Raw genomic sequence first — 14,467 nt, 5'->3', positions numbered from 1 at the left:
ATCTTCAGGTTTGCAGATTATTTCTTCTTCCTGCTCAAATTTTTCTTTGAATTCCTCTAGTGAGTTTTTCATTTTAGTTACTGAACTTGTTGCTCCTGAATTTCTTTTTCATTTCTTTTTTGTTTATTTGTTTGCCACACCACATGGCTTGCGGGATCTTAGTTCCCTGACCAGGGATCGAACCTGGGCCCCCTGCAGTGAGAGCATGGAGTCCTAACCACTGGACCGCCAGGGAATTCCCTCTTTTTCGTTTCTTTTTAGGTTTTCTTTTTTTGTATTGGTGGTTTCATTTTGCTTTTACCTAGTTTTCTTGACTTTCTCTGTATCTTCCTTTAGCTCCTTGAGCTTTTTTAAGATGGTTGTTGTAAAGACTTTGTCCAATAGGTTTGCATCAGACATTTTTTAGGAACAGATTTTGGAGAGGTTCCAAACATAAGCTACTACGTCCTCAGACTCGTTAGCCTCCTGGCATTGATGTATGGCAATATATGCATGAAATATTGCCAACCTAAGAATTTCACCGAGTCTCATTACATAAGAACAACTGATTAAATCAGTGCCTGTATGACTCAGTCTCCTGCCCTCCTTCTGTTTCTGGAGGTCTAGTTGTTATCCTCTGGCTTAAAACCCCAACCTTCTGATCACATAGTTGGTCTTTCAGGCTTTGCACTGAGTCATCTCTTCACCATGAACTCTCTGTGAGCCCAGATGAGTTACTTATTTGCATAACTATCCAGTCTGGAATTGACCGTGTCTTTTTCCAGCACCCTGTCCCCTCACCCAGCTAGTTCTCTGGGTCTCCCTTTCAAGGTGTCAACAGTCCAAGTATCAGAAAAGAAAGAAATTGTTATCCTGGGATTCAGAGGTCAGGAAACGTGGCAGACACAGAGACACTATTTTCATCTTCATTTTTTTCACTGAAATATTGACTTTCTTTCTTCCATATTGGCATTATTAACAGGTCTTTCTGTGTATTGAATTTCTTTCAGGTGACAAAGGAAAGCCCAAGACCACAGAACCTACCACTTGTGAGCCAGCCCTGTCTGAGGGAGTCTCACTCCAGCAACAACTAATACAAAGAGTTTCAGAGGACTCCCATTTGGGCCAAATCAACGATCAGGAAGGGTCACTGGAAATGCAAGAAGGACACTTGAGACCAGAGATAGAACCCCAGAAGGGGAAGCTCCCTGGGAAACCAAGCTCTGAATATGGCAGCTTAGGGACAGCTGGTGGTGTGTGTTCAAGGATTGTAGAGGAGCCGGTCCCTCCAGGAGGTGCTGTCCATGACCATTACTTATGTGGATCTGGTAATGATCTCATGATTCAGGAAGAGGAAAGTATCTTTAAGTGCAACGACTGTGGGAAAATTTTTAATAAGAAACGCCTCCTTGCTCGACATGAGAGGATTCACTCTGGCGTGAAGCCCTATGAATGCACAGAGTGTGGGAAAACCTTTAGTAAGAGCACTTATCTCCTTCAACACCACATGGTCCACACCGGGGAGAAGCCCTATAAGTGCATGGAGTGTGGCAAGGCCTTCAACCGCAAGTCACACCTTACACAGCACCAGCGGATTCACAGTGGAGAAAAGCCTTATAAATGCAATGAATGTGGAAAGGCCTTCACCCACCGCTCCACTTTTGTTTTGCATAACAGGAGCCACACTGGAGAAAAACCCTTTGTGTGCAAAGAATGTGGAAAAGCCTTCCGAGATAGGCCAGGTTTCATTCGACACTACATTATCCACAGTGGTGAGAATCCGTATGAGTGCTATGAATGTGGCAAGGTCTTTAAACACAGGTCATACCTCATGTGGCACCAGCAGACTCACACTGGGGAGAAGCCCTACGAGTGCAGTGAATGTGGGAAAGCCTTCTGTGAGAGTGCAGCCCTCATTCACCACTATGTCATCCACACTGGGGAGAAGCCCTTTGAGTGCCTCGAGTGCGGGAAGGCCTTCAACCACAGGTCATACCTCAAGAGGCACCAGCGGATTCACACTGGGGAGAAGCCCTACGTGTGCACTGAATGTGGAAAGGCCTTCACCCACTGCTCCACTTTTATCTTGCATAAACGGGCCCACACTGGAGAGAAGCCTTTTGAGTGCAAAGAATGTGGGAAAGCCTTTAGCAATCGGGCAGACCTCATTCGGCACTTCAGCATTCACACTGGAGAGAAGCCCTACGAGTGCATGGAGTGTGGGAAGGCCTTTAACCGCAGGTCAGGCCTTACCAGGCACCAGCGAATTCACAGTGGAGAGAAGCCCTATGAATGCCTCGAGTGTGGGAAGTCCTTTTGCTGGAGCACAAACCTCATTCGACACTCCATCATCCACACTGGAGAGAAGCCCTATGAGTGCAGTGAGTGTGGAAAGGCCTTCAGTCGCAGCTCATCCCTCACTCAGCATCAGAGGGTTCATACTGGGAGAAACCGTGTCAGTGTGACAGATGTGGGAAGAACCTTCACAAGTGGGCAGTCCTCAGTCAATCTTCAAGAACTCCTATTGGGGAAAGACTTTTTGCATGTAACCACTGAGGAAAATCTTTTGCCAGAGGAAACATCTTACTCAGAATCTGATCATTCATACCAAAGAGAAACCCCACAATTTTCTTCCCTGTGAGGATACCTATTGCAGGATATCAGTTGTCATCTAAAGAGTCATATTGGAAATTGACCCAACCTAGAGCCTTATTCTACATCTGAGAATTCATCAAGGAGAGAGACCCAGTGGTTATTATGCACTTAGGAAAACCTTCAGCTACGTCTTTCTTCTTAGTTTACACTTCAGTGTTATCTCAGGAATTTTTTTTAATAAAGAAGGGAGAGACTTAAAATAGAAGATGAACTGCAAAATGTTTCTTTCAGACTTCTTTGCCAAGCTTTGGCACTTTGTCATTGATTCCTTAGTTAATTGGCAGGAGGATAGTTTTGTTTCCATGGTAAAGATCCTAGACTCTATGTGTCTTGTATATACATTCATTGCTATCCAGTTTAAAGAGAGTTAGGTCTGAAAACTTTCATTGAACATCTCCTTTGTTCTAAAACATTGTCTCTATTCTTAAGGACCTTAATTTTTTGGTTTGAGCCATCAAATACCTTTATATTTAAGGAGATAAGAATAACATATGAATGGGCACGTTCTGTTGCACGATTTTAGACTAGTTAGGCTTTGATTCTTTAAAGACAAACCTTTTCTTCATGTGGTTTTAAAGACCTAATACTCAGACATTTTCTTGGTCTTGTACTATTATTGGTTTACTAATTGCTCTAGTTGTGTGGTAAATCTTTTTATTGGGTAAAGTGGGTCCTCTGTCTTCAGTCTTCTTATTTAAAACTGATTAACACTCCTCGTTACTTTGAATTTCCATGTAAAGTTTTGGATAAGCTTGTCTGTTTTTACCAGAAAAAAACGATTGAATTTTGATAGAAATTGAGTTAAATTGGCAGATTTATTTGTTGAGAGTTGGCATCTTTGCTGTTTTGAGTCTTCCAATTCATGAAAACATTATGTCTGTACATTTATTTGATATGGCTTGATTTACTTCATTACTGTTTTATAAGTCTCAGTAATAGGTCCTGTACAATTTTTTAAAGATTTATATATAGGTGTTTTTTTTTGAGTAATTATAAATGGCATTGATTTTTAAACTTTCAATTTCCACACAGTCTTTGGTAGTACACAGAAATATATATATTTTTCATGTTATTTTGGTATCCTGCAACCTTGCTGTTTCTGTTGATAGAATGCTTGGGATTTTCTGCATAGAAGTATCATCTGCAATTAGAGACAGTTTTACTTCTTCCCATCTGTATACCTGTTATTTCCTTTTCTTGTCCTACTGCACTAGCTAAGATTTCCAATATGATGTTAAATACTAGTAGTGAGAAAACATGTTCTTGCCTGGGTCCTGATATTAAGGGGAAAACATTCAGATTTTCAACATTACTGTGGTGTTAGTTGTAAGGTTTTCTTCATAGAGTTTTCTTTATCAAGTTTAGAAAGTTTCCCATATTCCTAATTTACTGAGTTTTTTTGTTATTGTGAATGAGTGTTGAACTTTGTCAAATGCTTTTTTTGTAATCAGTTGATAGAATCCTGTGTTTTTTTCTTCTGTAGCCTGTTGATATGATGTATTACATTCCTTTGAGATTTGAATGTTGAACCAGCCTTGTATCCTTGGAATAAGCCCCACTTGGTCATGGAGTATAATTATTTTTATATATTATATTACAGTATTAAATATGCTAGTATTTTGTTGAAGTTTTCCTCTGATTTCATGAGTGACAGTGATATGTAGTTTTCTTTCTCTCTCTATGTATTTTTCAATTGTCATTGTCTGGTTTTGGTGTCTAGGTGATTCTGGCCTCCTAACGTGTTAACAGGTGTTCTATTATTCGGAAGACAGTGTGTTGTATAGAATTGGTTTTATTTGTTCTTTTAATGTTTGGTAGCATTCTCCAGTGAACCATTTAGTCCTGGAGATTTTTCTTTTGGATGCTTTTTAATTATGTATTTATTTTATTTAATATGTGTAGAACTATTCAGAGTATCTATTTCATATTGGATAAGTTTTTATAGTTTATCTTTTTCTAGGAATTGTCCCATTTCATCTAAATTTTCTTATTTGTTTAAAGTATTCCTTTATTATCCTTTTGACGGCAGCAGAATCTGTACTTATAGCCCCTGCTTTATTCCTATTATTGGAAATGTGTTAACTCTCTTTTATCTTTGTCAATCTTCTTAGACATGTATCAATTTTTTTATTTCAAGGAACCAGCACTTTATATCATTTTTTCCTCTATCTTTTCCTAATTTCACTGAATTATTATTTTTTTTCCTGGTCTTTATTATATCCTTTCTTCTACTTGCTTTGATAGTATTTTCCTTTGCAGTTTCTTGAGGTGGGTGCTTAGGTTATTGATTTGAGGGTTTTTTTTTCACTTTACTAATGTAAGCATTAAGTTCTATAAATTTCCCTCACAGTACTGTTTTAGCTTCTTATGTTCTAATTACATTTCATTCAGTTCTAAATATTTCTTTATTTGAGACTGTCTAACCCATGGATTATTTAGAAGGATGTTGTTTCATTTCCCAGTGTTTGGAGTATTTTGTGCTTTCTTCTGATTTCTTTTACGTTTGATTTGGCTATTTAAATTTTTTGAGGTTTGTTTTATGACCCAGGATATTTGATGAATGTTCAGTAAGGCTGCTTGAAAAGAGTGTGTATCTTACTGTCATTGGGTGGAGTTTGTACATGTATGTACCAGATACTGTTCATTGATGGTGTTTTTCAGATTTTCGCTATCTGCTGATTTCCTGCCTTGTATTTTTATCAACAGCTGAGAAAGAGGTGTTGAAGTCCTGCAGTTTAATTCTAGAATTGTCTCTTCCTCCTTTAAGTTCTGTCAATGTTCACTTCATGTATTTCAAAGCTCTGTTGTTTGGTGCATACACATTTAGGATTGCTATGTCATCTTGGTGTAATAACCCTTTTATCATTATGCTTTCTTTGTGCTCCTCTAAAATTTTTTCCTTTGAAGTATACTTTATCTGATATTAATATAGCCACTATTGAGTTTTTTGGTTAATGTTTGCATGGTTTATATTTTTCCATAATTTTATTTTCAACCTTATCTATATTGTTACATTTGAAGTAATGTAATATGTGAATATTGTGAATAGCATATACTTGGCTCTTTTTCTTATATCCATCTTACTGATTTCTGTTTTTAAATTGGTATATTTAGGCCATTTAAATTTAAAATAATTATTGATATTTTTAGGGCTTACAACTACCATTTTATGATGTTTTTGTTGCTTCTTGTTGTTTGGTTTTGAGGGGGTACTTTTTTTTTTTTTTTTTTTTTTTTTTTTTTTTTTCCTTTTTGCGGTATGTGGGCCTCTCACTGTTGTGGCCTCTCCCGTTGCGGAGCACAGGCTCCGGATGCGCAGGCCCAGCGGCCATGGCTCACGGGCCCAGCCGCTCCGCGGCATATGGGATCCTCCCAGACCGGGGCACGAACCCGCATCCCCTGCATCGGCAGGCGGACTCTCAACCACTTGCGCCACCAGGGAGGCCCTGAGGGGGTACTTTTTGTTGTTTGTTTTGCCTTCTTGTGGGTTACTTTAATGTTAGGAACTCCACTTGATATATCTGTGATGTTTTTGAGTATATCTCTTGTATTTTAGTGGTTACTCTAGGTATTGTATTGTACATACATAACTTATCACAGCCTACGGTATCAACACTTTAGCACTTTGACACGTGGAAACCGTACTTCCATTGGGTACCTTTACATTCCCCATTCTTTTAATATAATTGTCTTAAGTATTTCCTTTTCATATACTGAACAGCATATTGGATGATGTTCTTTTTGCTTCAACTGTCAAACAATTTTTACAAAACTCAGAAGAAACACAGTCTGTTTACTTCTACTTTTACTCATTACATTGTTCTTTCTTCCTTCTTGAAATCGCAAGTTTCTTCCATTAACAGTTTCTTTTTAAATTTTTTGCCCCACAAACATCTATAGCCTATCTTTTGTTGCAGATTTTCTGGTAACAAATGTTTTTGTTTTCCTTCATCTAAAGATGTCTTTATGTCTCCTTCATTCCCAAAGGATATTTTTGTGGGATATAGGATTCAGGGTCAGCAGATCTTTTCTTTTAGTACTTGAAAGGCAAGTAAGTCATTTCCTTCTGTCTTCCAGATGGGAAATCTGATCTGTTTCAGTTGAGAAATCTGCTGCCATTTGACTCATTATTTCCCTATCTGTAATGTATCCTTTATGTCAAGTGCTTTGAAAGTGTTTTTTCCTTGTATATAGAGTTCAGAAGTTTGATTATGATGTAACCTGCCGTAAAATTTGGGGGGCTTATCCTGTTTGGTGTTTGCTCAGCTTTTCGAATTTTGTGGTGTATGCCATTTGGCAAATTTGGGAAATTTTTAGTTATTCTTCAAATAGTTTTTTCAGCCCTTTGTTCTCTTGTTCTTGTTCCATAGGATTCTCAGGCTCCCATCTTTTTGTTTCCCCCAGTCTGTTTTTCTCTGTTGCTCACGTTGATTAATTTCCATTGATTTCTCTTTGAGCTCACTGATTCCTTCTCTCTCATATATAATCTACTATTGAGCTCATCCAGTGAAGTTTCGTTTTGGTTTTTGAATTTTTCAACTGTCTGATTTCTGTTTGGTTCTTTTACACATCTTCTATTTCTTTGCCTAGTTTATGATGCCAAAGAAGGACTCTGAGAAAACAAGCAAAACTGTGTAGTCCAAAGTCAGTGGTTCTCTGGTGGTTTATCTTGATACTGGAATAGAAATCCTGAAGTATCTGGAGGAATGGAAGACTTGCCGTCTTCTGTGTTGTTATCCACACATATTTCTCAAGAAAATAAAACTGGGCAACCTGCAGATTGTTCAGAGTTATGTTCTTCAGGGAAGATTCGTGTGTAAAATTTCCGAGCTCTCTAAGGCTTGTTATAGCCTCAAAGGAGAATGGGCTACTCGTCTTCCAGGTTCAGTCTTCCTCTTTGTTGTTGAACACATTCTCCCATATTCCCCAACTTGTATAGGGCCACTGTCTTTCTTCTGTGCCTCTACTTGTTGGTCTTTAGCTTCTCCCTCTGAATCCCCTCTGTCCTCGCAATCTATACCTGTGTTCCTCACCCCCAGGCACTTTCTGCCCTACATGCGCACTGAGCTCTGCCCTTCTCTTTTCTCTCACAGATACACCCTGTGTGACTGTTGTGTCCACTGCCCGTCCTCACCCCCTCATGTCCCTTTTGCTCCACTGACAACTAAAGAATGACCTCCACCATGGTTGCCTGGCTTAAGCAAGTCTCACAAAGTTCCCTTTTGTCCTCTCGCCTCCTCCTGCCCTCCCATCACTGTTGGACTGTTGCCCACCTCTCTGACTTGAAGGTCCTTTCCTGGTTTCTGTGAGTTCTTACCCTTCTTCAGAGAGTCTGTGTCTTTAGCCCATGTATTAAACAATGTGCTTCCCAGGGTCCATCCAAGGCCATTGCTTTCTCACTTGTGTTCCATGAGTGAGTTAATTCCCACTCAATGCATTTTATACTCAGTGATCTACAGAGTTCCCCCAAATCTGTGTCTCCAGGTTGAATATTTCTCATGTCTGTTACCCTCTGTTCATACTTCCACACCTTCTGTGTATTCATATACACTGAGTTTATGCATGTGTCATTTGGCCAAGACCATCAACATAAGGATGCACCCATCATAATTCTAAGAGCAAGCAAACATGTGGTATTACTGTATATCAGCCATTGTTTTGAATGTTTAAACACATCAACTCTTAACCTTTGCAACAAGTCTATGTGATAGGTAATATTATCCTCATTTTACAAATCAGAAAACTGAGGAACAGAAAGATTAAGGAGTTTGCACAAAATTGTACAGTCATTACAAAGTATGAGATTAGGGATTGGAGGCCATTTAGGCTGGCTACAGAGTCCATGCCCTTATCACTTTCCTAGATTCCTTCTTGTAGTATGAATCTTTGTTTTCCTGGTCACTATTCATTTGTACTAAAATGGATCAAATAATACTCATTTGATCTGTAACCCCCTTTCTCATTTTATAGTACATCTTGGCCATCCTTTCAGTTTGAGTGAGAAACCAAACTCAGTCTTCGATGGTTGCATCATCTCTTGTAACTTTGTGGGAAATATAGATAATCTCTGAGTTTGAGGAAGCAGGGAGGTAGAAAAGGGCTAAGGTTGGCATTTGGTTTTAGACATTGTGTTTGAGGTGCCTGAAAAAACAGTCTCAGTGAATTCCACTATCTTCTGTCTTGTTGACCAAGCCAGACACCTCACAGCCATTTTTCTTTCATCATCCTCACATCCAGCCACTGTCTGATTCTTTTCACTTTACGTTTTTATTTTCCTCAGTAGACACTCAATGTGTGTGTTAGTGAATGGCCACACAGTAGTGTATTTTTATGTTTGCCGCCCTCACAGTGTTTACACAAAGCTGTGTGTATAGTTGGCACAGTATATGACATACATTGACCACAAAGAGAAACTATATGGGCTTTTATGGACAGATCTATAAGACTTTAAAAGTCATAATGAATGACTGTGTTGAAAGCCCTCAAGACTACCCAGGTTTATGACTTACTAGGAAGCATCAAAGGACTCAGCATATTATACTCAACATCGATGGTTTATGACAGCACAAGAATACAAAGCAATCTCAGTCAAGGGAAAAGATACAAGGACTGGAGTCCAGAGGAAACCAGGGACAAGCTTTAGGAATTCTGAGTGCTTAATTTAAGTTCTGTCAATGAATTGTGACTGCATGTGTGAAATGTCTACTAGGGAAACTTATTAGAACCTCAGTGCCTATGATTTTTATTGGGCACTCTGTCTAGAGCATAACAAAATTCTAGACCTCCAGAAGCATAGCAGGTTAGCAGCATAAGCCACCTTGTTTACACAAACAGTAGGTGCACTGAGCCATTCATCATTTCTGGGAATGATAGGAAGCCTCCCGAAATCTAAGGCCTCAAACTTTAGCCAAGGGCAAACTTTGAAGCTCAAAGGATAGCATGCTATATTAACTCTTCTTCACAGTGACTTAAATGATACCTAAATGTTGAGGAAGTTCAAATTTCTTTAACAAATATTAAATACAGTTTTCTACAACAAGAAATAAGTCATAGGGGCCTCCCTGGTGGCGCAGTGGTTGAGAGTCCGCCTGCCGATGCAGGGGATACGGGTTCGTGCCCTGGTCTGGGAGGATCCCATATGCCGCGGAGCGGCTGGGCCCGTGAGCCGTGGCCGCTGAGCCTGCGCATCCGGAGCCCGTGCTCCGCAACGGGAGAGGCCACAACAGTGAGAGGCCCGCATACTGCAAAAAAAAAAAAAAAAAAAAAGAAATAAGTCATAGCTTTGAGGTGAAGGCTTATATACATGTAAATCACTGTAACGAAAACAATCAGTTATGTCAGAGTGGAAATTCTTACATAGTGATCAAGATTTAATTTAGTGTTGACAAAATATAGAGAATGTCTGGTGAGAAAGAATCTTGCCTCTCAATAAATCTGTGTCTATTTAGATATGTCGTCAGTGGTTTGACTTGCAAATATTCCCTTTATTTGTTTTTATTTGTACAAAGATGTAACGACCAGGTCAATGCTGTGTATTTCCATTGCACATATGTCAACAGTTTCTCATTTACTTTTTGTTCCCACTGTTGAAACTGGTAGCCTTTGACTTCAACAAAAAGAAAATTAAAGAACATGGGGTCATAATAATTCCTACATCATTAAATGTGCATAACTGGAGATTAAAGGGTGTGTTGTTGCAGGCTTAGTCAAGTTCATGGACCTGTCTGTGAGTTTTACTGAGATGGTATGGGAGCATTTGGTCCAGCTGGGAGGGCCCTCTACAGAGACGTGATGCTGGAGATCTGTAGGAATCTGGTCTCTGGGAGTATTTGCCTCTCCCCTTTGTACTCATACTCTGGCCTGCAGACTGCCTTTCCTGTCTTAGTTATCGGATGCTGAGGTGCCTCTGCAATGCTCAAAGACGTCATCTTTGAGTTTTGAGGGTTAAAGATTTGTAATCTGTTCACAGGTATGTTACACACCTGACAATTGAATGGTCTAAGCTAAATTGTAAATGGGCACTATTTTCCCTTCCTTGGAGCAGTGTCAAGAGCATGGACCCTCTTAGTCAGACCACCTGGTTACACTTCCTGGCCTTGTTCTAACCAGCTGGATGACTTGAAGGAAATTTCTGTCTGCTGTGATTTTTTTTTTTTTTTTCCAGTACGCGGGCCTCTCACTGCTGTGGCCTCTCCCGTTGCGGAGCACAGACTCCGGACGCGCAGGCCCAGCGACCATGGCTCACGGGCCCAGCCGCTCAGCGGCACGTGGGATCCTCCCGGACCGGGGCACGAACCCACATCCCCTGCATCGGCAGGCGGACTCTCAATCACTGAGCCACCAGGGAAGCCCTGCTGTGATTTTTAATTTGGAGATCCGTGTATTAAGCATATATTTTTTGTTGTTGTTGTGCCCCATCCCCCTTTTTAGTCCTTTTAAAATATATACATTTATTTATTTATTTTTGGCTGCTTTGCGTCCTCGTTGCTACGCGTGGGCTTTCTCTCTAGTTGGGGTGAGCGGGGGCTACTCTTCATTGAGGTGCACGGGCTTCTCATTGCGGTGGCTTCTCTGTTGCAGAGCACGGACTCTAGGCACACGGGCTTCAGTAGTTGTTGCACTCGGACTCAGTAGTTGCGGAACTCGGACTCAGTAGTTGCGGCACGCGGGCTCCACAGTGCAAGCTCAGTAGTTGTGGCGCACGGACTTAGTTGCTCTGCGGCATGTTGAATCTGCCCGGACCAGGGCTCGAACTCGTTTCCCTTGCATTGGCAGGTGGATTCTTAACCACTGTGCCATCAGGGAAGCCCCAAATTGGCTATTTTTATGTCACTTCCAGAGAACAGCGTGTCAGTGCATCAAGCCAGATGTGATCTTTAAGTTGCAACAAGGTAGAGAGTCATGGACAGAGGAAGGAGCAGTTCCAAGGAGGGACGGTCCAGGTGAGCAGGTAGAAAGCAGGTATTCGAGGGATGATGGTGTTAGTAAGAGCCCAGTTATCTCCCGTGGGATTGGTAATTTAGAGGGATTGTTCCACACGCCCTTCTCATAGACTCACACCTCTGAAAATGGCGAAGGACAACTGATTGAGGACCCCAAATACACAGCATGGCTTGTGAGCTCTTAGTTTCCCAACCAGGGATTGAACCTGGGCCCTCAGCAGTGAGCTCTTGGAGTCCTAACCACTGGACTGCCAGGAAATTCCCGAGACTGCCCCTTTCAGGACTAGCCAATTCTTAGAGGTAACAAACTACTCTTAGGGGCTGTTTCTTTCATGTGTAAATTAAGCAACGCAAAGCCCCAAGCTGGAAACCCTCCTGTTTCTGACTCTTACACTTAGGAGACTATATTTCTCATCATCTAAGGGCCTGTGCCGGGAAAATAAGGTCAGCCCGTATGCTCCAAAGCCTGTTGACAGTATTCAAACTAGCCAATACGAAACTGTTTAGCCTACCCTGCCTTGTCTTTCCCGTTGGAAACACAATAAAAGCTCTGGACCATGCTTTCTTCACCTCTCTTACCTCCTGACCCATCCTGGTCTCCCCCTCGTGGCCCTTTGTGATGTACCCTGCCTCCTGTTTCTAGGAATGTGTGAGCATAAACTTCTTCCTTCATGACAATCATTCCCATTTCTGTGTATATTAACAATTCCTGGGTATATTCTAGAACACACAGGGAACATATTACGACTTCCTTACAGTGGCCTACAGGGCTCTACACAGTGAGCTTTAAAGTGATACTAGGGATGAACAGGAGGGAGCAGGTGACAGAATTCCAGGGTCAGGACCCATTTTTCACATTCCTTGCCAGAAAAAATCTGGGAGTCTGGGAGTCTTTTTCCACCGATAGAGACCATTCATGGTGTTTGAGGAGAGAGTCCAGAAATATTGCTTTCGCTGATGCTCTGAGGCAAATTGCTCCACACACCTGGTTGTTTGCAGGGGGAAAAATACTACGTTACCCAGACGGCTGAGCGCCGCGTGTTTGCGCCGATGCTGGGCCAGTGACGGCCCAGGACGGGGGGCGGTTCCCTGCGGCGCGCGCCGGCGGAGGCGGGACCTCCGACCATTTGGAGAGCTGCGTCATCTGTCTGTGCCGGCTGGGTCCTCCGGGGCGGTGGGCCGGGTGCGTTTCCCAGCCCCGAGCTGGGCAGGCCAATGAGGAGGGTGTGTCTTACCTCCGCGTCGGTGTACTAGCCCAACACCCGCCCCGGGTCCTCCGTAACGGGAGTGTCCCGTGAGCGCCCGCCGGGGCCCCGATCCCGTCCCCGCAGCTCTGACGCGACGGCCTGGGCCTCGTGCGCATTTTGCGCCTGGGAAACTGAGGCTCGGAGTGCGACCGTCGGCCGAGGTGACCCCCCCCCAACCCCCTCATCCCCCTGCTCTGGGCAGGAGGCGGGCGGCTGAATCCTGGAGCCGCCTCTCTGGCCCCGCTCTCTCTTCACGGTCCCGTGATGGCGGCGTCGTGGTTGGGCCCGGCGCGGGTGAGTGGACCGTATTGCTGGCATTGCTGCTTCTCCGCTGGTTCGGAGAGGGCTCCCGGGCAGGCTGGAGGCCGAGTAAGCCATTGGGTTTCTCTTTGCCCCCGTCGTTTACTTAAAACAAGTGCCGCTGACTCGTTATTTTATCCGCGGTCTTACCACAGTTTTGGGTCTCCGACAGGTGTTTCATCAGTGCGTGAAGGCTAAATGATGCTTCCTTCCTTCCCGCCACACTTAAAATTCTAGAACTCCAGCGTCCCCGTCCTCCCGGCCGACCTACTCTGACCTTCCGTTCTTCCCTGGCTCACTGTTCTGCAGACAAACCAAGCTGACCATGAGAAGTTCTCTGTCCCCGCGCCCCGCCCCCAGTCTTTATATTTGCACTGGCCTTTGCCTGGAGTACTGTTCCTGTATCTTTTTTTTTTTTTTTTTTTTGGCCGTGCTGCAGGGCTTGGGGGATCTTGGTTCTCCAACCAGGGATCGAACCTGCGCCCCCTGCAGTGGAAGCATGGAGCCCTAACCACTGGACCGCCAGGGAAGTCCCACTGTTCCTATATCTTTGCAGGACTTTCCTCTCACATCCTTCTGGCCTCTGCGCAGGTGTCTCCTATTTGAAGAGCCCTTTTCTAGCAGTTAGCTTAAAATGGTCCCTTCCTGTTGCCTGTGTTCTGGCATTTTTGTGTAGGGAACCTGGCAAAATTCCTGGTTGAATTTGTCCAGGATGCTGTGGGAGCAGAGAGAAAACAATGAGAAAAGAACCATAATAGCCGGCCGACCTCCATTGAGTCCTTGCTGTTAGCAGGTAGACAGGCATAATATATCACCTCATGTAATCCTCACCTTTTCAGAGCTAAGTTCTGTTATTATCACTGTTTTTGTACAAGAACAACTTGAGACTCAGAGAAGTACAGTTTCCTGCCCAAGTTCACTGCAGTTCTTAAGTAGCAGAAAGTAACAACCAGTATGTCGCCACCACAGCCTGTATTTTTACCCTCTTCTCTACGAACAGTGGAGAGGGATGCCTGGAGGTGACGCCTAAAGTAAACTTTTCAAGCCAAGCAGGCCTCCTTCCGGTAGGCAGTTTTGGCATGAGCCAAGGACATGGCATTTCGGCATGCGGAAGAGTGTGGACCAAATAAAAGGTATATTGGTTGTTTAAGGAACCCCCAGAGGGTCTTTGCGATTGCCAGAATCCTCCCTACTCCCCCATCTGCTGAGACATGTCCTGGGAGGGCCAGACGGTGTGGCCGTTGGCTGAATGTTCCATCCTGCTCAGCCAGGACAGACATCATGGCCAGTCAGAGGCCGTTGTTCTCCTGGCTGCAGCCTCCAGTGTCCTCAGCAATTCCTGTT

General features: G+C 43.0%; 1 protein-coding gene across 1 annotated transcript in view; it reads left to right on the top strand.

Moving 5' to 3' along the window:
• The window catches only part of LOC132480660 (uncharacterized), a 50,238-nt gene that overhangs the window by 18,100 nt on the left and 17,671 nt on the right, over positions 1–14,467 (top strand). Inside the window, exons 4-6 of the mRNA XM_060085041.1 lie at positions 990–2,616; positions 12,576–12,759; positions 12,989–13,117. Coding sequence (XP_059941024.1) covers positions 990–2,616; positions 12,576–12,759; positions 12,989–13,117 — 1,940 coding nt within the window. The remainder of the gene's footprint in view (positions 1–989; positions 2,617–12,575; positions 12,760–12,988; positions 13,118–14,467) is intronic.

The sequence above is a fragment of the Mesoplodon densirostris genome, chromosome 19 (assembly GCF_025265405.1).
Source record: "Mesoplodon densirostris isolate mMesDen1 chromosome 19, mMesDen1 primary haplotype, whole genome shotgun sequence".
In the NCBI taxonomy this organism is placed as follows: domain Eukaryota; kingdom Metazoa; phylum Chordata; class Mammalia; order Artiodactyla; family Ziphiidae; genus Mesoplodon; species Mesoplodon densirostris.
The sequence above is the reverse complement of the archived record's forward strand: the minus strand, read 5'-3'. Positions and strand labels throughout refer to the sequence as shown.